General features: G+C 34.2%; 1 protein-coding gene across 2 annotated transcripts in view; it reads right to left on the reverse strand.

Annotated features, from left to right (window-relative positions):
* Window positions 1–7,351: 7,351 nt before the first annotated feature.
* The window catches only part of BMX (BMX non-receptor tyrosine kinase), an 86,848-nt gene continuing 67,069 nt past the window's right edge, over window positions 7,352–27,130 (reverse strand). For both annotated transcript variants that reach the window (XM_074299932.1, XM_074299934.1), the window contains exons 15-19: window positions 25,656–25,872; window positions 21,304–21,368; window positions 16,947–17,065; window positions 14,879–15,036; window positions 7,352–8,700 (exon numbers count right to left, since the gene is read on the reverse strand). In XM_074299932.1, coding sequence (XP_074156033.1) covers window positions 8,626–8,700; window positions 14,879–15,036; window positions 16,947–17,065; window positions 21,304–21,368; window positions 25,656–25,872 — 634 coding nt within the window. In that variant the 3' untranslated portion in view covers window positions 7,352–8,625. The remainder of the gene's footprint in view (window positions 8,701–14,878; window positions 15,037–16,946; window positions 17,066–21,303; window positions 21,369–25,655; window positions 25,873–27,130) is intronic.

The following is a 27,130-nucleotide window of genomic DNA, read 5'->3' on the forward strand; positions in this document are numbered from 1 at the left end:
AGTTTTTAAAAAGCAAAATAACCTATCCATTAATTGAGTTTCAAGGTATTACATATGAAATATTCCATATGCATAATTCTCCACCTCTCCAAATGAAAGGAAGGAGAAATGTTTTATCATCTCTTCTTTTATGACAGAGTATTGAGTTATTTTTTGTGGTTCTTTCCACTTGCATCATTGTAGTTGTATATATTGTTTTCCTGGTTTCTACATAGGAATGAACTCATCTTGGTTTGTGAAAGACACAATCTCAATAATATGCATTGCAACATATATACTTGCTTCATTTAAAAAAAAATTGTATCCTTTACATTGCCTTGCACATAGTAAGTATATACTAAATATTTCTTCATATAGTAAGCTCAAAAGTTTAGATTTGAAAGGTACATGAATCATTGGTCTAATCCTTCATTGTACAGCTAGATAAATGGAGACTAAGAAATTTAATGACTAAGCATCAGTCACACAACTACTAAGTGTCAAACAGAAATATAACCTTAGTCTTCCTGACTCATAACTATAGCATACTAATCATTGCTACTCTTATTATTGAATAAATCACTGGTAAATTCAATCTCATCAAAAACACATTTATTGTGCCTACTATGTGCTAAATCCTGGGATATAAAGATAAAAGGATAAAGTAGTCCTTCCCCTTGAAGAGCTTATATTCAATTAGAGGCATATAAAGTGCACAAACAAATATATATATATATATATATATATATATATATATATATATATATATATACATAGTTACCTGAGGACAGAGTGAGATCAGGAAGGGATCACCTGGAGAAAGTGATACCTAACCTAAGGGAGCAGAAGTAAGGAGGAAGTGCATCCCAAACATGAGGAATGATCTATTCAGAAATTCAGAAGTAGAAATAGCAAGTTTAGGAAAGTAAGTCACTTTGGCCAGAATATTAATTTCATATAGGAGAATAATATAAGTTTGGAAAATAAGCTGGAACCGTATTGTGAAGAGTTTTAAATACCAAACTGGGAAATCTACATTTTATTTTCAAGTCAGTAGAGGGTAGTGGACTTCACTTGTGCTTTAGGAATATCATTTTGGCTTCTCAGTGAAGCATAGATTGGACTGACGAGTTGGAATACAAATCTATTGCTATAGCCAAGGTAAACCTTGTTCAGGGTACAGGCATATGAGTAGAGAGAAATGGGTGGAAGTGAAATATTGCTGAGAAAGAAATAAGAGAAACTAGCAAATAATAATGATGATCTTTTATTTAGTCTAGCGCCTATTATGTGCCAAAAACAAATATCTCACAGCAATAGGATGTAGGTGATATTGTGATTCTCACTTTAAAGATGAAAACAAAGGTTAAATGAGTTTATTAGGTCTCATGGTTACTAAACATCTGAGATCAGCTTTGAATTCATATATTCTTAGTTTTATTTCACTGATTCCTAGGGAATGAGAGAAAGGGAAAAGTCAAGGGTCACTCCAGAATTAATTAGATGACTAGAAGGATAATATATACATACACACACACACACACACACACACACACACACACACACACACACACATATATATATATATATATATATATATATATATATATATATATATATATATATAAAAGCAGCACGTACTCTTGTTACTCTCTTTCTTATAAGTCGATCTCCTGAAAACTACTTTAGTTCTACAGTAAGTTATGGAACAGAATCTACTTAAAAGCAAAATTCCTAAGTCCTTACTGGTGTGTTTCTTTTATCTGTCAATAAGAAAGCACTTTAAAGCAAAAGCTATTTAACAAAATAAGTAACAAGAAAGTTTCCCCAATATTCACAAGTTTATATTTTCCCAGATATTATCAGATAGCTAGAGGAAGCAAAGGCACTTATAAGAACATATATGGAGGAGACATATGTATGGTCAGAAAATCTAAGTAACTGGAATAACTTATGCTTCCAACAATGCTGCTTGCTCCATCATGGAACACTCAGTGTTCTATGTTCTATCAGTGTTACCTGATGATCTCACTTAGGAAATTCCCTGAATACTTCTGCTAATGTATTCTCTCCACCATACTACTGGCCACTGGCATTTCTAATGAGTTGCTATCTGGTGGCAATATTTACCAAGGTACTACAGCTCCCTGTTGTCCTCACAGTGCCTTCAGATGCCAAGTGATTTTTTTTTAGTTTATAATTTCAGAGGCTATTTCAGCCAGATTGAAGTCTGGTTGTTGTAGCCTTTAAATGTAAGGCTAAAGAGTTTATCTTTGATCTCAGAGACAATAGGGAGTCACTGCATTTTTTTTTAAAGCAGGTGATTGATGTGATCAGATCTAGGTTTACAGGAACTGACAATCATATGGAAGATAATTAGAGAAAAGAGAGCCTAAAGGCATGTGGTAAGCTATTGCAAAACTTCAGGGTTGGTCTTAACTAAACCTGAACAAGATGAGAGGTAATAAAGATCTAATTTTGTTCTTCTCCCATGTCCTTACCCTATACAAGTTGTGTCAAACTAAATTAGAAATAAGGCCACTAAACTGAACTCAGTAGGTTGCATATTGATTTAGGTTTATTTTTAATACATTTTTATATACAAAAATATATGGATAACTTTTCAATATTGACTCTTGCAAAAACTTTTTCTGCATCTATTGAGATGATCATATGGTTTTTGTTAATTTGGTTATTGATATAGTCAATTATGCTAATAGTTTTCCTAATATTGAACCAGCCCTGTAGCATTCCTGGTATAAATCCTATTTGGTCATGGTGTATTATCCTGAAGATGATTTTCTTTAATCTTTTTGATAATATTTTATTTAAGATTTTTGTATCGATGTTCATTAGAGAGATTGGTTTATAATTTTCTTTCTCTGTTTTCATCCTACCTGGTTTAGGTATCAGTTCCATGTTTGTGTCATAAAAGGAATTTGGTAGGACTCCTTCATTTCCTATTTTTTCAAATAGTTTATATAGCACTAAAGTTAATTGTTCTTTAAATATTTGGTAGAATTCACATGTAAATCCATCTGGTCCTGGGGATTTTTTTAAAGAGAGTTGATTAATAGCTTGTTCTATTTCTTTTTCTAAAATGGGACTACTTAACCAATTTACTTCCTCCTCTGTTAATCTGGGCAACCTATATTTTTGAAGGTATTCATCCATTTCATTTAAGTTATCAAATTTATTGGACATAAAGTTGGACAAAGTAACTCCTTATTATTTCTCTAATTTCCTTTTCATTAGTGGAAATTTCTCCCTTTTCATTTTTAAGACTAACAATTTGATTTTTCTCTTTCCTTTTTCTAACCAAATTCATCAAAGGTTTATCTATTTTGTTAGTTTTTTCATAAAAGCAACTCTTAGTTTTATTTATTAATTCAATAGTTTTTTTTTTTAATTTCAATTTTATTGATCTCTCCTTTTATTTTTAGAATTTCAAGTTTAGTATTTGGGGGTTTTTAATTTGTTCTTTTTCTAGCTTTTTTAGTTGCAAGCGCCTAATTCATTGATTTTCTCTTTCTCTACTTTATTCAAGTAACCCTCTAGAGACATAAAACTTCCCCTTATTACCACATTGGCTGCATCCCACAAATTTTGGTGGGTGAGATTTTTAATTTTGTCTATGATTTGCTGTTTCACCCAATCATTCTTTAGGAAGAGATTATTTAGTTTCCAATTACTTTTTGGTCTATCTTCCCCTGGCTTTTTTTATTGAATGTAATTTTTATTGCATCGTGATCTGAGAAGGATGCATCTACTATTTCTGCCTTTCTGAATTTGAATTTGAGATCTTTATGTCCTAATATATGGTCAATTTTTGTATAGGTTCCATGAACTGCTGAGAAGAAAGTGTACTCCTTTCTGTCTCCATTCAGTTTCTCCAAAGATCTATCATACCTAACTTCTAGTGCTCTATTTACCTCTTTAACTTCTTTCTTATTTTTTGTAGTTTGATTCAAATACTTCTGAGAATGCAAGGCTGAGATCTCCCACTATTATAGTTTTGCTGTCTATTTCTTCTTGCAGCTCTCTTAACTTCTCCTTTAGGAATTTAAATGCTATACCACTTGGTGCATATGTGTTTAGTATTCATATTGCTTCATGATCTATGCTACCCTTTAGCAAGATATAGTTTCCTTCCTTATCTCTTTTAATTAGATCAATTTTTGTTTTTGCTTGATCTGAGATGAGGATGGCTACCCCTGCTTTTTTGGCTTCATCTGAAGCATAGTAGATTCTGCTCCAACCTTTAACCTTTACTCTGTATGTATCACCCTGCTTCAAATGTGTTTCCTGTAAACAACAAAATGTAGGATTCTGGCTTTTAATCCAGTCTGCTATCTGCCTTCACTTTATGGGAGGGTTCACGCCATTTACATTTATGGTTAAAACTACTAATCCTGTATTTTCTGCCATCTTATTATCCCCAGATTATATTTTTCTCTTTCCTTCCCCCCCCTTACCTCTCTCCCCAGTATTAAACTTATGAGCACCACTTGCCTCATGCAGCCGTCCATCTTAAGAATCCCTCCCTCCCCCTTTCTTAAACCTTTCCCCTACTATTTCTGTATTCCCTTCTATTTAGCCTAACCCTTCTCTTTTCGCTTTTCCCCTCCCATTTGTTTTTGGTTTTGCTTGATTCTTGGTGTCTTCTTGAGCCATTCATTTCCATTTGTTCAAGTCTGATTTTTAATGAATTATTTTCTTCATTTAACTTTTTAAAATTTGTTTTTGTATTTTTCCAATTGAATTTTAAATGAGTTGTTTTGTTCTATGGAATTTTTTTTCCATTTTGCTAATTTTTTTTAAAGAATTATTTTCTTTTTTCCAATTCACAAACTCTGTTTGCCTTGGAATTGTTTACCTTTTCCAATTGACAAATTCTGTTTTCCTGGGAGTTGTTTATATTTTCCTGTTTGTAAATTCTATTTTTCAGGGAGTTGATTTCTTTATCCACTCTATCTTGTAAGAAGTAACATGACTTATCTTGACCCTCTTGCAAAGCTTTCATTTCCTTTCCCCATCTTTCTTCTAGCTATCTTTTAAAATTTCTTCTATGAGAGCCTTATGTGATGGGGACCAGGTTATATCCACCTTTGGATCTAGAGACAAACTATTTTTAGTCTCCTCAGGGTTTGAAGTCTGCTCTCTTTCTGTATAAAAACTATCTATAGTTAGTGCCTGCTTTGCCTTTTTGCTCATTTTAAGTTAAAAAAAAAACCTATTGTCTATTTATGGGGGGCAGTAGGGTATTTCCAAGCTGCCTCTACAGACAACAGGAAGTGGCAGTGAAGAGGCAGTGGGACAGCACCCACAGGTTGTGTTGGGATTAGCAGTTGTGCTGAAATCAACAGCAGTGGAAAGGCAACAACTGGGGCTGAGCATGGATAACACTGAGTCACTCTGGGTGCTGGATGGGTGTGGCCAGGTCCCAAGAGACTCTAGCTTTTGGAGTTACAGTCTTTACCCCCTGTATTTATAGCTTTTCTGCTCATCTACTGGCTTGCTACCAAGTCAAAGTAGCTCACACTGTGGTAAAGCTCTCCCTGCAGATTTTCTTCCAGCAGAGATCTCACCCTGACCTTCTCTGGTCTGCTCATTCTGAGCTCTTTCCCATGCTCTCACTGCCTGTCTGAGGTCTGTGCCTGGCCTAACCCCGTTCTGTCCCTGTGCACAAGCAAAATTATAGTGTTCTGGTTGGTTTTCTGGAGGTCTGGGAGCAGCCTTCATTTCAGTAAAATAATCACCAGGAGAATAGCCAGGTATTAAGTCCAAATTCTTTATAGTCTCCTTGCCTTGGGCCCAGGCTAGCTTGATTTCAGTGGAGGAAATGTAGGAGGACAGGCTAGTCACCACAGTGTTGTGAGATGGAGTGAATCTCTCTTCTTGGCTTTGAGAACTTGAGCTCCCACCTCCAGTTCTCTATCTTCTCCGAGTCTGACCCTGGCTGAGTTTGTCCCAGCTTATATGCTCTATTATAATTAGATCATTTACAGTATATTGAGTATAAACCAATCATTAGGAAACCATTATTTGTTATAAGATTAAATAAATCATACTGAACTAGAGAACTATTAAGCACCATGCTAAACTAGATAACCATTGTCTCATCAATTCTAATGACTTAACACCTTGTAAGAATATTTGTTTCAAATACAGAGTTCTGGCCCATAACACAAAACAAACCTTTTCTAGTGAATTTCAAGATTATCTTTGGTTGGTAATGTGTTGTACTCCCAATATTTATGAGTTCTGGCAGTCAAGCACTAATTCCGAGGCTGAATTTTGTTAAAATAGATTGATGGTAAAGGAGAGTTTAGGAAGATATGTGTGTCTTCTCTGCCATTTTGGCTCTGCCCTCTTGATTTAATTTTAAAATGTGATATTTCCTATATTTCATTATATGTTTTTTTGTTAAATATTTTCCAATTACATTTTAATCCAGTCTCATGGCACTCCGAAGTGATGTGGCCTCTGGTATGTTTGACATTTCTGCCTTATACCTAAGCTCCAGGTCAAAGACTATCTTTTCTACCAATCCTTTTTCATCAATCCAACCATTGCCTCTCATTTTTAGCACTAACCATCTTATACAAATAGAGCAACAAATTCAATACTGTTTTATACTTTTGCATGTTACTTCATGTGCATTAGTTGAGTCTCCTCAAATGACCCACAAATTCCTTAAGTGCTGCTATTTAAATATCTGTTGACTGGTTGATTAAAAAAGTTGTTGAAATGGCTAAAATCAAGTCAACAGATATTTGTTAAGCAAGTAATGGTTACTGTGCTAAATCTTTAAATTGTTTTCTGTAAAAATATTGTTAAAACTTTCTTTAAAGTTAAACTTTCTGTAAAGGTTATATAGAAGTTTGATTGTTTCCTGATACAGGGAGCACATGCACAGACAGGTGGCTTGATAAATTCTATTTTACATAAGAGAGGAGGAACATGAAGGTCTATAGTTGGAAAGTGCATCTTATCACTCCTCATGAAGTGGCAATAACAAAAATGATTAGAGTAACTTATGAGTTTCAGTTTATTTATTTATGAAAAGATGATATTCGATTTGATAATCTCTAAGCTACTTCTAGGTACCAAAATTCTGTGATGTCATGGACTGCTTTAAAGTCAGAGATATAGGGGAAGGAGAAAGCAACTTAACATACAATATTAACGAATACATACAGATTTTTTTCCCTTTAAGTCAAACTTTCCACTTGATCCATGGATGTATGGGGGAAAGTACAGTAAGACTAAGTCTGTTGCTTAAATACCATAGTCTTTCTAAAGTGCCATCAAAGATTGTACTGAGAAGACATACTGCTATAAATTGACTTTATACAAAGTGTACTTCAGATGCCATATTTCAGAGATTTGATTCTTATTGAACTAACAAAATGTTATTAATGACCATGCTTTTCCATGGAAGAGAAATTAGGTTCATCAAATGTAGCTCCAGAGAACAGAGAATAGAGAACAGATTTCTAGGATCAATGGATGGAAGTTACAGAAAAGGGAATTTTGACTTAACATAAGGGATTTCCTTATTATTGCACCTGTCTAGCAATGAAATGGGATGTCCTCAATCAATCAGCAAGAATTTATTAAATACTCACTAAATACTAACATATAAAGACAAAAATGAATCAGTGACTGTTCTCAAAGAGCTTACATTCTATTTAGGAGGATATTGCATGTATGAAAGCTTTTATATAAACAAAAAACCAAAATAAATCTATGGGGAGGAAGATATATGCAGAAGAAACACTAATGAACTATTAGTGTTTCTACAACTAAATATTCATAGCATTTTATTTTTATGCCAAGAATAGAAAAATTTATAGCTCTGATATAGTTTTCTGCCAAATATTATACCTATTGGTTTGGACCATAGAATATATAATGAGAGACCACCATGGCCTGGTGACAGGGTACCTTTGTTACAGAAATAATACATGGTAGAGAGCAAAGACAAATTTTTGAAGTCTGAATTAACAAATCTAACATATAATCTGATAGCAGATCAAAATCATAATTAATATGATTGCTTTTTTTTTTTAAAGCTTTCAAGGATGACATACTAGATTTCCAAATCTTGGCTCAGTGATTTACTACTGATATGACTTCAAAAAGGTGACTCTCTGGATTTCATGAAGGGCCTGGGTTATTAATCTCTCTCTCAGTTCTAAATATAATAATTATATCCTAAGAAAAAGAATAAGAATCCAGTCTAATAAAATAAACCTCAATAAATTAATCATTTAAACTTTCTATTTAATTTATAAAAGTTGTGAAAAATGAAAACTGTTTAATAGAAATGGGAATGAAATGTAATTCTATTTTCATCAAGGGAGTATTGTTCTCTTAAGAGCAATATCATCAAGGGAGTATTGTTCTCTTAGGAGCAATATCAGTAAATTTTAGTCAGATAACCCCAAAAAAATCTCTGGAAACTTTCCTCCCTTATTTTGTTCACTCCTCTATGCTATAAAGGACAAATAACAAATGACATAACACTGAGTTGAAGCATCTAAACTACTGAGAGTGCAGTCCTTTTTGCTTCTCTTAAAAAGAATGAAGATAGTTGCCAGATTTTATTTTCACTATATGTGTTTCTTCCATTTTCTTTCTTCAAAGTTTGTCATCTTCCCGGAGTATATCAATGGAAGACAGGAGCTGATGAAATGTGGGACGTTTTTCTGGAAGCTAAATAAATGAAAAGAAAAGTCATTATTTGGGATGATTGATCTTCCACCATCTTATCAGCAAAAATAAGTATCTGCCCATTCTATAGGTAGGTATTCTTGTCTCTTGAGAGACTGTTGAAATATGCCATATTTTATAGCTCAGGATGAAAATAAATTTTTGCCTCTACTGGGACTCTCCATTTATTGCTCTGCATTATTGCATGCTCAGACACTGCTACTGTTCTCTTTTAGGGGAGATTGGTCTAACTCTTGACTTTCTTCTCTGCCTTTTTTCCCTATTTGTTCTCTGCATGCTGTCATCCTTATATAATTCAACACTAGCAATCTGAAATTCCTATCCTCTCTTTTCTCCTTTCAATGTGCCCTTTGGAATACCTGATCTATATTGAACAAAGTGTCTTCTTTGCACATGCTTTTTTTCTCTACTTAAACTCATGAGGAAATATCTTCTCTAGGAGATAACTTATTCCTTATCACCCTATTTGTAGTGCTAATTTCTCCCCTTTTTTATCCCACCCCAAATGGGGGTCCAGAAGGAGATTTTAGAATAATGCTCTCTTTCCACTCACTCTTCCTCTTGCTGCCATTGTTCCATCAATCTTTTGATCCATCTATATCTTTGTATTGATCCTTGTTGTCATCTACCAAGTCACTCTTCTTTATTAATTCAATACCAGTCTCACAGTCTTCCTCTCTACCCTGAACCTTGCCATAATTCTTGGTGGTTAAAATTCACTCTGATGCCTCTTTGAACATACTATCATTTCAATTGTTCAATCTCCTCAAAGCCTGTTACCACTATTTTCATTCTGCCTCAGATATTCAGAGATGGAAATTCTTTAAACTCTTTAAACTTAAATCATTACTCAAAACAATTCTACCTCTATGATCTTGAATTCTGAAATTTTTCCTCTCTGGTCATATCTTCCTGGCCATCTCTCTCTCTTTATCTCACTCTTCCTGTATGTATTTTTCATTAATCTCTATTTTCCCATTCTGTCCCTTCCTTTTCTTAGAACTGATTCTATAGTTAATCAGTTTAACTGTGCTCTCTCCTTCACTCTTAAATATTATCTTCTTGTTCTTCCTGACAATCCCTAACTTCTGGGTCTCCTCAGGTTCCTGCTTCTCCTTATTTAACTCCTGAACTACCAAATACTGTTACAAATACTGCTAGAGGAAGTTATGCTTTTGGATCAAGTGAGTCCACTATCAGTGATATCCTGTATGCTTGCAATTCTCTCCCTTCTTTGCCTCAGCTTCCCTTGCTTCCTTCAAGTCTCAGCTAAAAAAAATTACAAGAAACCTTAATGTTTCCCTTAATGCCCTTGTCTTCCTTCTATGAGAGACATCTAATAAATGCCAGTTGACTAACCACTCTCATTAATACAAACATTAATCATTTTATCATTCATTGACTGACCCTATATCACACTTCCCAAAGAGTTAGTAATTTTCTTTTTTCTCAGTCTCTCACTACCATCTCTTATCTACCTCTCTCTTTCTCTGTCTCTCTGTGTCTTCGTCTCATGTCTTTGCCCCTGTCTCTCTTCTTCTCTTTCCCTTCCTCCCTCTTTGCTTTATTGTAAAATTGAAGGCTATCCATCTTGAATTCCCTTAACTCACTTCTTGGAAGTCATTCTTAAATCGAATTTACTTGGAAATCAAGATAATTATTCTTGTGATGTCATTGGAGCTATTTTATTTGAGAACAAAGAATGAACAACCAATTAACCAATAAACCAACCAATCCAAATCCTCTTGTCTGTTCCCCTTTGCTCCATTTTCTGAGAAAGAGGTGGTTATTCCTTTTCTAAGGTTCCCTTATATTTCCTTACTACTCATTTCTCATTTATATCTTTGAGAGATGAAGTGAGTTAGTAGAAAGCTCTAAAATAAGAAAACTTGAATCTTAAAGTTGGAACCTCTATTTACTAGTAGAGTGACCGGGGCCCAGCTATAGCCTAAGCCTCAATTTCCTTATTTTTCTAAATGAATAAAATATCTTCAACTTAGCATTTAATTAATTTTTCTTTTATTTTTAACCTTAAACTCAAAAATCTTCAACAAACACAGATATTTCAGCACAAATAAAGTATAGACAGGAATTTCATTTGAAACAAATTTCTCTCTTCTAAGTAGTCTTTTTATTTTGTTTTGTTTTACTTTTGGAGGCAATCGGGATTAAGTGTCTACTTACTCTACTAAGCTACTAAGTGTGTGAGGCCAAATTTGAACTCATATTCTCTTGACTTTAGGGTCAGGGCTCTATTTACTTCTCCATTTAGTAGTCCCTTGAGTTGTTTTTTAAGTTGTATTTTACAATTAACAAAGTAGTTTTTTTTTCCTCTTCTGAATTTCTGTTTTTATTTTCTCTTTTTTTTTTGTTAAAAAAAAAAAAAAGATTTATTGAGGATCTTTTTTTCACTACCTACTAACTCATCTCCTTTCCCAAATTAAATAAAAGTCCTCCCTTACATTAACTAAGTTCATATAAAGAAGCAAATATATTAATGTGTTGGCTAAGACTGAAAATATGTTTCAATCTGTGCAGAGGGTTGTTTTTAAGGAAAGCATTTTGTAAACTAAAAAGTTTTACATGAATGTAAGCTATTATAATGATAACACAAAGCTTTCCAGGTGGAGAAGGTATCTGCAGAAAATACATTTCAGATTATTAAGGCCTCTCCTGGGTACTAATGACTTATCTCTCTGACTCTAATCTACAAATCAGAATGGAATATTTCCTTCCTGTCCTTGATTTGGCAGATTGACTCCATTGCTTTGTGTTCCCCTGCTAGTTTTCTTTGCTGTGACTTGCTTCAGACCAAATTCACATTTCTAGATTTCTCATCTCAATCTGGTAGGGAATTTGGTCTTAGACCATTTCTTAAGCATTCAGCAGCACTGCCTTAATGATTCAGCTGGAAAGTGAGGGAGAAGGAAGGAAAAGCTGACTTTTTTTTTATCATTCATCAAATATTAAACAACTCTTCTTCATGAAAGTTTTCTCACCTCATTTTGGGTCTCCTGAGGAATCCTATCACATTCAATCTGTCCAATTATTAAATTAGCTTTCTCACCTAACTCTCTGTTCCTGTCAATAACATCATCTTACATCTAGTCATTCAGACTCAAATCCTTGGTGTCATTCATTACTTTCCAGACACATTTATATATGCAAGTATACATGTATATATACATGTGGGTGTGTGCATGCTGGAATATATGGTAAATGTTTAACAATCATCTGTCTGCAGAGAAAATAAAATAGCACACTTTTATATTTGAGTTAAATCAATAATACTTTCTTAAGTCTAAATAATCAACAAAAGAACAAATCAAGCTCCAATTTGTAGTGTTTGACATATTTTCCAGTGTAAATGCTTACACATTGAAAATCTAATAATTGATTCTCTGCTCAAACAGGCTTCATGTATGCTTATCTGTGTATATACAAGCATATTTTAAAGTATATATGTTTGTATACACAGATATATGTATATACATATATATGCATATGTATGTGTGAATATCTATCTATCTATCTGTCTATCAACCAACTATCATCTACTATTTTTATATATGAAGATAGCCAAGTAACATAGTAAATGAAATTCTGGATTTAATATCAGGGAAGCCTCAGTTCAAAACCTGCCTTTAACACTTGCTAGCTATATGCACTTGGTGAAGATACTTAATTTATCACAGCCTCAGTTTCTTTATTTGTAAAATAGAGGTGAAGGCACTCTTACTTTACAGTGTTATTTTGATGATCAAATGAGATAACATAGGAAAAGCATTTTGCCAAATTTAGAGGGCGATATAAATACTAGGTCTGTCTGTCTATCTATTTCTGTTGATATATGTATATGCACATATATGCACATAAGAATATAAATGTATATATATATACCTACATCCATGCATATGTGTATGAATATTTTTAGGTAAGCATTTCTTATCTAAAGCTTAAAACTGCAGTAAGCCTTATATATAGTCACAAAGTCCTTTCAATTCTTCCTTCATAAAATTTTCCATAGCAACCTTTTTCTTTCTATTTCCATAAAGACCAACTGAATCTAGATATAAAGAGAGTTGAAAGGGACATTTAGACAATATTTTAGTTGAATGTCATCATTTAAAATATCAGAAAACTAAGGCCCATGACAGTGAGCCTCAGTGACTTGGCCCAGATTACATTTGCTGAGTATGGCATAAGCAGAATATAGACTCCAGTTCTTTGATTTCTAGTCCAACTCTTTTCCCACTGTATCATATGTCCTTAAATCTTAAGATCTGGATTACTGCAATAATTTTTAAAATGGTCTCCCTACTTAGTATCTCTCCCATGCTCTGATCTACCCTACATTTAGGTCTTTCACCATGGAACATTCTTAAAAACCTCCAGTCACTCCAATTTGTGCCCCAAGTTCCTTACTTTGAGATTCAAAGTCGTCTCAAAACTTGTTCAAACTTGCTTTCCAACCCTGCCTTTCACTTATTCCTTAGCAAAACCCCTTTCTCTTAGCATTGGTTTATCCTGCCTACTCCAGCATCTGCTTTGCTCATTCCAGACTATGAATATTTGCTAATACTACCCCCTCTTTTGGAATGCCTTTCTATCCACTTCTGCTTCTCCAAACTGCAAATTTATGAATAAATGGATATATGACTATCCAGGTAGGTGATGCAGTGGGTGGAGCATCAGGGGTAGAGTCAGGAAGACCTGAGTTCAAATGTGGCCTCAGATTTTTGCTAGTTGTGTGATTGTGAGCAAGTCACTTAACTCTGGTTGCCTCAGTTTCCTTATCTATAAAATGAACTGGAGAAGAACATGGAAAACCACTTCCAGTAGCTCTGCTAAGAAGACCCAAAAGTGGAGTCATGAAAAGTCATACAAAATTGAAATACCTGAACAACAACAAAAATCAATAAATGAATGGAAAGCTTTATCTGTCACTCCATTGTACTCATTTGCATATGATTATTTAAATACAATTATAGTTAAATTATATTTAATTTATATTTAAATTGTATTTAAGTATAATTATTTAATTTTGTTTCTATAATTATTTGATATTTTATTGTTGTTTTAAACTTGCTGGGAGTATGGTTGTTTTTTCTAAATGTTATTAGTCTTCATAAATTCTATGAGGGAAGATTCTATGATAATGTTCTATCTTCCCTTCTATGGCTGGTACAATGTGAAATATTGTCACTTCCTTACTTCTTTTTGATGTTGACCAATAGAAAGGAGGAGAAGTAAAGTGAATAGAGGGCTAGCTTCAAATCCAGGTGGGTTCAAATGCCACTTTTTATACAAACTTGTTGCATAAACTTGGATGAATAAACATGGAACCTTTCAGTGCTATGACAAAGCCAATTTATCTTTCAATAATTTAAACCTATATAATGGAGTAAAACTCACAAAAAAGGCCCACTAATCTGTGCATAAGGATTTCTGTGAGTTGTATATTGACATTATTTTAAAATGCAATGATATCTATATGTTGTTGAATTTTTATTTATTTTGCTAACTATTTTCCAGTTAATTTGAATGAGGACTCTCTGGAGTGTTCATGTGTAAAACCCCTGATTTAGGCAATTGCCATACTGGGCAGAAAAGGTGCCAATCTGAATTGGTGGAGGGAGTTTCCTCCTCTGAGAGTTCCTTACACCAATTAAATCATAGATTTAGTCTTCTCTTCCTCAACTCAAATATTCAAACCAATCTGTGATTTCACTGATGTGAGCATTCTGTTCAGTGATGTAGACTGTAATCCAACTCTGCCTATTCATCGTGTGCTCCAGTGCCATTTACTCTCATAAGTTTGCCATCAGGAGTCCAGCCTATATGCTCTGGCTTTTTTTGATATTCTCTTGATGACCAATAGACAGAAGGCAGGCAGCACATCATGATGATAACAATCATATCATGAATCCATTGTATACACTGGATAGAATGTTAGACTTGGAGTTAGCAAAATCTGAGTTCAAAGTCTTTCTCATATATTTCACTTAGCTGTAGGACCCTGGGCAAGTCATTGTAAAATGAAAATAATAGCTCCCAAAGCATTTTGGATTACTGGGAGGCTCAAAGAAGACAACTTAAGTAACATGGTTTACCAGCCTTAAATTTCTATGTAATGCATTATATTGTCATTATAGCTTGCCTCATGCCAGCAGCTGTACATTATTTGGTAGATGTTGTCTGAAGCTAGCTGTGGACGATACAACCGATAACCTTGGGAAACTTTTGTCACCACCTGCCTATTATCATAGAGTTCATAAGGTTGTTTTCCCAAACTGAACACCTCCCACATCAGGATTCCTACAAAGAATTAAGAGAAAACATATGGTTAAAACACAAGAGAAAGTCTCAGCAAACAGAGGATTTTTCTTTTTTTTTTTTTTTTTTTTTTTTTTTTTTTGTGGTTTCTTTTTTTTTTTTTTTTTTTATTATATATATATATATATATATATTTTATAATATTATCCCTTGTATTCATTTTTCCAAATTACCCCCCCTCCTTCTATTCCCTCCCCCCGACGACAGGCAATACCATACATTTTACATGTGTTACAATATAGTCTAGGTACAATACATGTGTGTGAATATCATTTTCTTGTTGCACAATAAACATTAGAATCCGAAGGTACATGCAACCTGGGCAGACAGATATTAGTGCTAACAATTTACATTCCCCTCCCAGTGTTTCTTCTCAAACAGAGGATTTTTCAAGTGAGTTCTAGTAAAAATAAGTAAATATAATAATAGATCACTCTTTCCCACAGGTAGCAAGAAACCAAAATGCTATCTATCCATTGGACAGACATTGCCTCCAAGCAGAGGAGTTTAGAGGACGAATGTTTTCATCTACTTAAGGCTGGGAGGAAACTTAAAAGTGATCTGGTACAATACCCAAACGTTATAAATAAGGAACATGAGACCCAGAAATCTTCCCTAGTCACAAAGTATATAGCAGCCATGTCCTCTGATTTCAAATCTAATACTCTTTTATTGTACAACATTGTCTCAAAGCATAGTTAAATTTCATTTATAAATTTAACTCCATTTTCAAAGGTCATTTTTTTATTGAATTCCCTCCTCATTGGTAGAGATGAATGCAGGGATAGAAGGGGGAGGCAATGTATGTGACAAATTCCCTCTTTTTTTTTTCTTTTAATGGTTTTCAAATGACTAAAAATATAAAGAGTACCAGGAAGTATTCAAGAAGTCCTGAGTCCGAATTTGACCTCAAGAACTTACTAGCTGTGTGACCTGGGCAAATCACTTAACCCTGTTTGCTTCAGTTTCCTCATTTGTAAAATGAGCTAGAGAAGGAAATGGCAAGCTACTCCAGACTCTTTGTCAAGAAAACCCCAACTGGGGTCACAAAGAGTCTGACATAAATAAAAATGACTAAAACACAAAAATATAGTATGGGGTAGTCAACCAAGGCTATGGTGTTTTGGAGTTAGAAAGACTTGGCTGGTTCAAATACTGCTTCTGATATATACTGACTGTAGAAGCACAAAGTTACTCCATGTCCCCAGAAAGCTCTAAAATTGTAAGATATATCTAGGAAACTCTTCACATTAATAAAACCACACAAAAAAGATTACAACAACAACAAAAATAAAATTATAAGTAGTAAGCCCCCAAGACCTACAATCTTAGTGCTTATCTTCTTCACTAGTGAATTATAATGACATTTCTATAGGGCTTCTTTAGAATAATGAATGAAAATGTAAATTTTTATTGAAAAATGGGTCTGAAGCTAAATATGGGTCAAGGTTTGTCCATTCACATACTTCTTACCTATTCAATTCAGGAGGAAGAAATCTCTTAAATTTATTTAACCATGGTCTCTAAGTATGCAAACCAATTAAATTTGGCCTTTCTGTAGCCATAACTTTTAATGTCATAATTCTAATTATTAAAAAAATTTTTACTGAACCCTTTTCTTAGAAAACTGTATCCTTTTCATGTGGGAAGAGATGAACAGGATATATACCACCCAGCATGCTGTTGACATTAAATGCACTACCAAGAATGTCTCTCCATCTCTGCTAACCTCTTACTTGTTATTGCTTGTCACTGGGGGGCATTTATTTTAATTTTGCAAATGTTTAAGGACTTCATTGTTTGTTTTGGCTGCTTCTCTTACTCTGGTGATTTTTCCTTTGGGAAATCAGCATGTAGGCTAACTATGCTGCCATGGATAACAACTTTCTTACCAAAGGCCCATACGTCTGACTTGCTGCTATATTTGGAGTAATGAAACACCTCTGGTGCTGACCACTTGATTGGGAACTTTGTTCCTACTGAGCTGACATACTGATCATCAAGAACATATCTGGAAGAGACAAAAAAGATTGTGAAATTCAGGTCAGCATCCAAGGAAGAGACTTTTAATGCCTCTTGCTCAAATTCAGCTGAAGAACTCAAACCACTAAATATATACTAAATATTTTCTGATAGCATGATTGATTACACATACAAATTGCAGCCATGATAAAGACCTATGGAGTTATCTGGAAATTCAGTCTAATGTCCCTTCTTTCCTAACCTTTTGCAGAATTTCTACATGTATACTTAGCTAGAGGCCATTTGTTGCTTTTAAATTTGACAAAAGTGCATGTTTATATTTTCAGGTTACAAACTAGACAATGAATTTTGCATATAGGCTTTTCAAGAATAACAATCATTGTTAAGAATAATAGAAGACCTCAAAGGGTAGAAGGCTTCAGTAAGTAATAATTTGAGTAAAATAAAAAGTAAAATACACAAAACCCACTTAAACATTATTAATAGGTTGGTTAAAATGTTCTTCCCAGGGAAAAATGGTTTAAAGAGGCAAATAAAACATTATGGGATCTGAAATCATTAATGTATAATGTAGGGGTAACATGAAAATCAGAAAGTTGTTATTGGGTTTTACTCTAATTATAAATATTAGAAGCAGTTGATTTGGCAAAATCTAAGGGAAATAATTTTTAAAAATAATTTTTAAAGTGCCAATCCAAAGTATTTTCTTCGCGGAAAAAAAAACCACAAGTGGTTTTTATTTCTTCCCACTCCTCACATTAAAGTCCTGAATTTACTTGCTTTAATTGTAGAAAGACTTATAAAAGTTTTGGGACTACAAATAAGGAAAACAGCATTCTAATTTTGATTTTACCAGTGATGGAATGATAGAGTCAAAACCAAATAAAGCAAGTCATTTAACCTCTCTCTGTTTCAATTTCCTTATCCATAAAATGAAATAATCTTTACAGTCACTTCTGGCTTTAAAGTTCTAGGAATCAAAGTTTTTACTCCTTAAAAGTCATCTTTAGAGAATGAGACAGATCCCATCTTGACTAGTATGCCCTAGCCTTTTTCAAGAAAGTTTTTTGTGATTGGGTATAGTTATACTAGAGGATTAAAAAGTCATTTTTTAGAAGGTGTAGGCTCCAATGGTAAAGCCTGTGTCTCCTGCTGTCATTCTTTGGGAAGACATAGAAAGAAGAAAAGGGGACATTGATCGACATATCCTTCAACTCAAAGATGAATTGAGAATGTGTTCTAGAATAGAGACAAAAACAATCCTCAGTAGGGGCGCAGCCCAGAGTTAGATGAAGCCACAAAGATGGCCATGTTGAGTGCACATTGCCACGGTGTGGAGCCAGAGAGCACTTTAAAGTAAGGGTAACTACAGCCCATATGGGCACTGTGGTTACTCTTCTGGCCCCACATACAGAGAAAGCTGGTATGTGACACCATTAGGGAAGATCAGGGGCTGCCAGCAAATATAAGAACAGGTATCATTGGTGCTTTGAGATGAAATAGGGGTATTACTGGCCCACAGAAACTTCTTTGTCTCAGGACTAACAGAATGCTCTCTGCTTTCTGTACTGAGTCTCCAGGTTCCTTCCTCAGAGGAGTGTAGGAGAAGAAATAAAAGCAGACACCTAGCACATAGAGTCATAAGAAACAAGAAATTTAGAGCTGAAAAAGACCTTAAAGATTATCTTGTTCCATCCCTTCATTTTTGTAAATAAAGAAACCTAAAAATTAAGTAACTTGTTCACCAGGAAACTGGTAACAGGAAGGCCAAATTTGAACCCAGATCTTGGCTTCAAATCAGTACTCCTGCAACCATGTCAAAAAAATTGTGGGTTTTATCAATTATGAATGCAAACCAAGGACTTATTTATTCTCAAGAAACAAATTTAAAATTATATCCAAAGAGGAGTTATTGCACAATTAAAATCAAAGTAACTAATGGCACTAAGTAAATATTTCTAAATGCTGAACTTAATGAAAAGATTTTAAAAAATAGATTTACATTTGCCTGAGATAGTTTAGGAGATTGCTATTTGAGTTGGAGTCCTCTATTTCTGAAGTTAATGTGAATTCCTCCCTTTTTATCACATTATTTTTTTTTAAGGCAAAGAGCGGGTATTCAACTCAAATGGACTTTGTCCAGATTAGGAGGATTACAGTCAAATGAAATTAAAATCCCCCATGCACTAATTGTTCTTTTACACATTAACTCACTGATGTGACACATATCTCCCTTGCATGCAAAATAATATGAACAGCCACTCTGTAGTTTAAATAGCATGCTAGGGCAGGGAACTAGGGTGATGAAAGACAGCTCAGGAAATCCAGCACTAGGACTAACATTCTTAACATAATATCTAATGCTATTAAAGGAAGAGAGAGGAAAGCTGTTTCTAAATCACTCAGCGTTAACCCTGATGTGGCAGCAGGAATATTGAACAATGGTATCTTACTTAGTAAGGCACCAATCACACCCTCATTAGTGCTATGAAAATTTCTATGGAATGGAAAGGAAAATTTCCCAGTCTTATCTAGGGTGAGAACTAGGTCTGCTGTTCTTTTGAAAACATGTAGGCAGACTTTGGAGGGAACTCAGAGATTTTTACTGCAGGAGGCTTGGATTAACCCATTGATGGGTTCCAAAGTGTCCATAAGATTGGACAGGGGGTAAAAAAGGTAACCATATCTTTATTTTCACCAACCTCTAATTGAAATTCATCTTTTCTTTCAGTTATGTTTTTTTTAAGTGATTCTGAGAAGGGGTCCACAGGTTTCCCCAATCTGCCAGAGAGATTCATGACACAAGGGAGATAAAGACCCTTTTTGTGATTTAGTGAAATCTTCCTCATTTTATCAATGAGAAATGCACGTATAAAGATAATGAGGTTGGTGGATGTATTGCCAGAGCTAGCTCACTGTTTGGGAAGCTCCAAAGGAAAGGTGTAGGAGAGAAGATTGACTCCAAAACTGAAGGTCTTCAAAGCCATTGTGCTGACCTATTGTTGTATGCCTGTGAAACCTAGATACCATGACACCATTTGAATTGTCTTAGAAAGATTCTGAAGATCACTTGACAAGACAAGATACCAGACCCTAAGGTCCTTTTTCAAACTAACTATATCCAAACTCTACTGCAGAGACTGCAACTCACTGTCCTGGCCACATTGTTTCAATACCAAATGTATGCTCATCAAAAAGATTATTTTGGATAATTCACACAGGGCAAGCATTTACAAAGTAGCCACAAAAGGTGATACAAGGACATTCTCAAGGTCTCTCTTAAAAAGTTTGGAATCAATGATATGACATGGGCGATACTGGCACAAGACCACCCAACCTGATGTGCCCTCCTCAGAGAAAGTACTGTGCTCTATGAGCAAAACAGAATTGAATTAGCTCAGAAGAAACATGAGATGTGCAAAGTTAGACAATCCACCCCAAATGTTTGCAGGGATTATTGTCCAATTAATAGAGTCTTCCAAGCTTGTATTGGTCTGATTAGCCATAGTCAGACACCCTATACCTTGACCCTAATATAGTGATGTCATTTTGGCCCTTTCCAAGAATCCTTTACCAATGAGCAACATATCTATATAGTATAAAAAATAAAAACTAAAAGCTTACTCAATTCTAATTTTTTTCTTTCAGGCAAAAACAAAAGCTAAATAGGCCTTGCCCTCTAGTGGTTAACATTCTGCTAATGGAAATGAAATATATGCATATAAGCAAATAGAAAACATATACAAAAAAAGGTAATTTAATGAAAGGCACTGACAACTTTGAACAAATACTGCTACTAATGATAAAATATTAATATTTCTATTCTAATTTAATATTAATTTTTTACAAAGCAGCCTTGGAATGCATTTCCATTACTAAGTGAGATTTCTAAGTTGATAATTTTGAAGCACTCAGAGATGACAAAATTATAAAATATCTATAGTATAAAAGGATTTAATCCAGGATGCATATAGTATATAGTAAACCACAGTGACTGTGGAGGTTTGGGGAAATTGGGAGCAATAATTCTTAATTATTAAATTAAAATTAGCCAGAGGGATGGCAATTTCATTACAAAACTAATATTCTTGGATTCAAACAAGTGGAGACAAGATACATCCACTGATCATATAACACGTGACAGTATATAAAAGGAATATAAATAAAAGATGATAAATTTCTTTTTTGCTTTGTTAGCAGATCATATTATTTAGGAAAACATTAATCCAACTTCTATTTCTCTGTATTCATTTAGAACTGCCTTACCTGGTCATTCCAAAGTCAGATACTTTCACTGAAAGGTCACTGTCAACCAAACAATTCCTAGCAGCCTTTATGGGAGGGGAAGAATAGTAAATTTATCAAAAGGTCAAAAGTGAATAGAGAAACAGAGAAAAATCTCAGACAATAATAATAAAAGACAATAATAGAGAACTTTCAAGAACTACTAAATATTATATACATACATACATATGTGTGTGCATGCTCAAAATATATCTTTGAGCCTCTCAATAAGCTAAGTATACTATGTCCTATCTTTCTTATTTTATAGACATGTGGGAATTGAGTGAACCACATTGACTCTACCTTATGATTCAATCCTGGATCTAAGCTTAGTTAGTTTTCTATCCAATTATGGGTCTAGTCCAATTTCTCTCTTGTGAGAAAGCTTTATTCAAAAGAATTCAAATGAATTTATTTAATTCAATAGGAATTATGGGAAAACTTTGTTGTACCTGTATGTCTGGGTACCTGAATCACCTTTACCTGTAGCTTAGAAACTTTTAAATAAAGACCAAGGTTATGCTGAACAGAAATGCAATTAAATCCAAGGACTGATACAGGGAATTTTCTCACAATTATCCATAGCAAGCATCTCAAATGTCTTATCTGAAAACTATCCTTGTATTGATCAATCAGTAATTGATTTCATGTTTGTTCAATTTAATATCAACAATTGGGAAGAGTGGGATGACTCTGTTCCTGATTTCAAGGAATTATACCTGTTTACTCTTCCCCTTCTAATCTGGGAAGTCCCTAACCTTTCCTCCAATTAGAAATCAGATTACACAATTATACATCCTGGTTTATATCCCATTAGTTGTTTTCTTTTAGTAAATTGATTTCTCTTGATTAATATTTTTTTAACATAAAAAATCTGTTTCATTCTGTATTCAGAATATTTGGACTGACTAGGGAGCCCATCAACCCATTTGTTTATGCCTGCTTTGCTAATAAATCATATAGCTTGGATTGTTTCCTCACTTATTATCTACTATACATAGGGAAACTGAGTCTCAGAGGTTGTTATCAAGTAACAGAAATAGGATCAGAATCAGGTCTTACTGACTCTAACTACTAGGCAACATTGTCTAGATCTTTATAGCTTTTAAAGTCCTTTCATATCTGTCATGACATTTGATCTTGACAATAACTCTGTAGTGAAACATGGATGTTCAATATGAATTTTTTAATCAGATGAGGAAAATGGAAATTAAGTGATTTTCCCATTGTCATACAGCTAACAAATACTAGAAATGAGATGATGATGAGATGATGATGATGATGATGATGATGATGATGATGATGATAATGATGATGATTATCACAGATGTGCATGGGAGTAGAATTAGGGTGATAGCATCCCCTTGGGGAACATTCTCATTTGTCCTGTTTATTCACAAGAAGGGTCTGTTTGGGAATATTGCTTCTTTTAAGGTGTCAATCAATGAGAATGCTCTCTAGCCCACACTCTAAGTACACCCATGACTATTGTTATTTTATAGCCTGATCCTATGACCAGAAGAATCAATGGCTCACTTGTAGGAGTTACTTCAATGTTTTCAACCAATAAGAGGCATTCATACACAGTAGGTGTGGAAAGATAAACTCTATAGAAATCTATCGTTAAATATTCCTGTCATGTAAAGTATATCCATTTTACTTCAAAGAAGAACACCTCTTTGGTATCCTCAAGTACATTTTCAGGATTAAATGACATGTTGATTCAAGGACTATTTAGCTTTAAACATTCTCCAAAGATAGATTTTGATTAAATTACAAAGAAAAAATCTCAGCCTCTATTCATATATATATACATATATGTAATATATGTATATACACATATGGTTTGTGATATGAAGTGGGCTCTTTATCATGGTGGAGTTCCTGAGACATAATAGCTCACCTTTATATAGTGCTTCAATGTATACAATACATTTTACACGCATTATCTTATTTGAACTGAAGTAAGTAGTACAAATATTGTTATTTCCTATTAAAAACAATTGAGAGAAGGGAAAAGGAAGGAGATATAGCATCTACTATGTAGCAGCATGTGCTCAAAGCTTTACAAATATCATCGCATTTGATGAGGAAAACAGAAATTTAGAGAAGCCAAAGGATCTGCTCATGGTTCACAACTATAAAGAGTAGGGATGTAAAACCCGATCTTTTGGTTCTGGAGGTAGCTAGTGATACAGAGGGGAGAGTACCAGGAGTCAGGAAGATATGAGTTCAAATCTGGCCACAGGGTACTAGCTGTGTAACTCTGGACACATCATTTAATCCTGTTTGCCTCAGTTTCCTTATCTGTAAGATGAGCTGGAGAAGGAAATGACACACCACTCCAGTATCTTTGTTAAGAAAATCCACCCTGGACTTACAAAAAATTGGACACTATTGAACAACAGCAATTTTTTATTCTAAATCTATTACTATGTCTACTGTACCAGACTGCCTTCCTCATAAGTGATTGACTAGAGGTGATTCTCAGTAGAAGCTAAACCAATAATAAAAACTAATTATAACAACAATAGATAACATTTGTGTAGCATTTTGAGGTTGGCAAAGTTTTTTCCACATATTATTTCATTAAGTTCCAACAACAACCATGAGAGGTAGATGCTATTATTATCCCCATCTTACAGATGAAGAAATTGAGACATATCCATTTTGTCTGGATAAGATTTGACCAAATTTTTCTTCTAATTAAATTATATAAAATTCTTTTCTACTAATGTTTTCTTAAAGTCCTCTTCAGATATTCTCAATTATGCAATAGAAGACTTCTTACCCTAGAAGTTTTCTTTACTCCTGAACTTCTCATCAAAACTCTTCCTCTGAAAGGCTCATCCTTCTATATTCTCCAATATAAGGAAAATTTTTAGACTAGTTATATCTACATCCTCTCCAGGTTCTATTTCTACATTTCCAGACTTTCTTTATCATGCATCTTCCCAACTAGTACCTAAGTAGGTACCAAGAAGTGTCCAAATACGTCCCTCCTTTTTTTTTTTTTTTTTTTTTTTTTTTGATAGAGTTTCCCTTATAGAGTATATTGAGTGATTGGGTTTATATTGCTAGCATTTAACACAATGGCTGCTACATAATAAGTGCTTAATAAAATCTTGTTGATTTGACTTGACTTTTTTTTTTAGAGTGAAAATAGTATGTTGTGGTCCACCCTCAGTTCCCACAGTCCTCTCTTTGGGAATAGATGACTCACTTTACCATAAGACCATTGGAATTAGCCTAAATCATCTCATTGTTGAAAAGAACCATGTCCATCAGAATTGATCATTGTATAACTTTCTGTTGCTATGTACAATGATCTCCTGGTTCTGCTCATTTCACTTAGCATTAGTTCATGTAAGTCTTTCCAGGCCTCTCTGAAATTATCCTTCTGGTTGTTTCTTACAGAACAATAATATTTCATAACATTCATATATCATAATTTATTCATCCATTGTCCAATTGATGAGCATCCATTCAGTTCCAGTTTCTTGCCACTACAAATATTTTTGCATATGTGGGTCCCTTTCCCTCCTTTAAGATCTCTTTGGGTATAGACCTAGTAGAAATACTGCTGGATCAAAGGATATGCACAGCCTGATTACCTTTGAGTGTAATTCCAAATTGCTTCCAGAATGGTTGGATCTGTTCACAATTCCATCAACAATGTCTCAGTTTTCCCACATCCCCTCCAACATTGGTCATTATCTTTTCCTGTCATCTTAGCCATTCTGAGGTGTGTAGAATTGAACAGAACTGTCTTAATTTGCATTTCTCTGATCAATAGTGATTTAGAGTACCTTTTCATATGACTAGAAATAGTTTCAATTTCATGTGAAAATTATTCATATCCTTTTACCATTTATCAACTGGAGAATGGCTTGAATTCTCATAAATTCAAAACAATTCTCTATATTTTTAGAAATGAGGCCTTTATTAGGATCTGTGAATGTAAAAATTTTCCCCAGTTTATTGCTTCCCTTCTAATCTTGTCTACATTGGTTTTGTTTGTACAAAAATATTTTAACTGAATATACTCATAATTATCCATTTTGTATTCAATAATGTACTCCAGTTCTTTTTTGGCCAGAAATTCCTTTCTTCTCCACAGACTATCCTTAGTTTTTCTAATTTGCTTAAAATGTTAATCTTTATATCAAAATCATAAACCCATTTCCACCTTATCTTGGTATACGTTAGATGTGGGTCAATGCTTAGTTTCTGCCATACTAATTTCCAATTTTCCCAGCAGTTTTTTGACTTGATTTCTCAATACAGCTCAATCTTTCTCTTTTTAAAAAACTAAAAAAAACTAGTTTGCTTACCAAGTCTCGGTGTATGAACTGGTGGCTCTCTAAGAATGCCATTGCTTCACAAACATTGTAACACATTTCCAGAAGCTGGAAGGGCTGGAGTTCTTTCCCATGACATTTCAGATAGCTGAGCAAACAACCATTTGTGATGTACTCAGTCACTATGTAGATGGGGTACCTCTCAGTGCACACACCATAGAATTTGACCAGCTTGGGGTGGTTGAGTTTCCTGAAACAAATTAATTGTTTAAACTTGAGATTTTTTTTCTTTAATTTTACTGATGTTCTGAAGGCATATCAAGAGGCAGATGAGTGGTGAGTAGTACAGGACCTGGAGTCAGGAAGACCTCAGTTTAAATACAGCCTATGTAAATGGTTGTCCATTTACATAGTTTATACTATATATGGTTTATACATGAGTGAATGAAAAGATAAATGAATGAATGAATAGATGGATGGATAGATAGATAGAATGACAGTTCTAACTAGAGGAGACTTCAAAAGTCAAAATGCTCATTTTGCAGATGAGAGAACTGTTAAAGTTAAGTAATTTACTAAAAGATCACAGAGATCACAGAGATAAATGTTAGAAGTAGGATTTGGATGTTGGTATTCTTACTTCTTAGAGTACTTTCTTTTGCACTTTGCTGACAGTCCTGTGGAATCTTTTTTTAGAAACTCATCACTTTGTGAGTGTGTGTGTGTGTGTGTGTGTGTGTGTGTGTGTATGTGTGTATGTGTGACAGCCAAGATGATACAGAGTAGACAGTTCTTTGCCTGACTTCTTCCTGGCTTCCCTCAGAATTAACACCAGATTGAGCCTCCAGATGGATTTGGAGTGACAGAATCCACAAATATTTGGAGTGTAATAAACTAATAGCAGAAGATATCTTGGAAGGACTTCAGGAAAGGTCTGTCTCAATCAGGTAGGGTGGGGTGCAGCCAGTGCAGGTGCAGGGCAGGGAAGCCCAGGGCGGAGAAGTCTTATTGGATTGGATTGGATCTCTGTTTTGAATACAGTAAGCATTCCATTAATGTTGAGGTTATATCTGGTTGACCCTGTTATCATCCAGTCAAAGCAGTTTATGTCTCATTTGTGGAATGCTAAAGACATCTCTCCTTTCATGATTTTCTGATATCTCATTCACTTATAATGTCTATTAACATAGCAGCTCTGCTATGTTACTAAAAAGTGATTAATAAGTCTTTTAGGACTGGAAAATCTGATAATTTTAATTTTGTAAAGAGCATTTAGACTTATATGTTGATATGATATTGCTGTTGTGAATCTATGATCCTGAAGGTTGTTTGCAAAATATGTTATAGCAATTTTTTTTCTCCCAACTTACTGTGCCTGTCCAAGGTTCTGAAGATCTAAGAGACAAATGCATCATTGAAATGCCTCAAATACTTACATGGATTTTTACCAATTAAGAGAGAGAGGTCAGAAAGAAAAAAAAAAGTCAGAGGGAGATGGTTCTCTATTA

This window comes from Sminthopsis crassicaudata, chromosome 3 (assembly GCF_048593235.1).
Source record: "Sminthopsis crassicaudata isolate SCR6 chromosome 3, ASM4859323v1, whole genome shotgun sequence".
Classification (NCBI taxonomy): domain Eukaryota; kingdom Metazoa; phylum Chordata; class Mammalia; order Dasyuromorphia; family Dasyuridae; genus Sminthopsis; species Sminthopsis crassicaudata.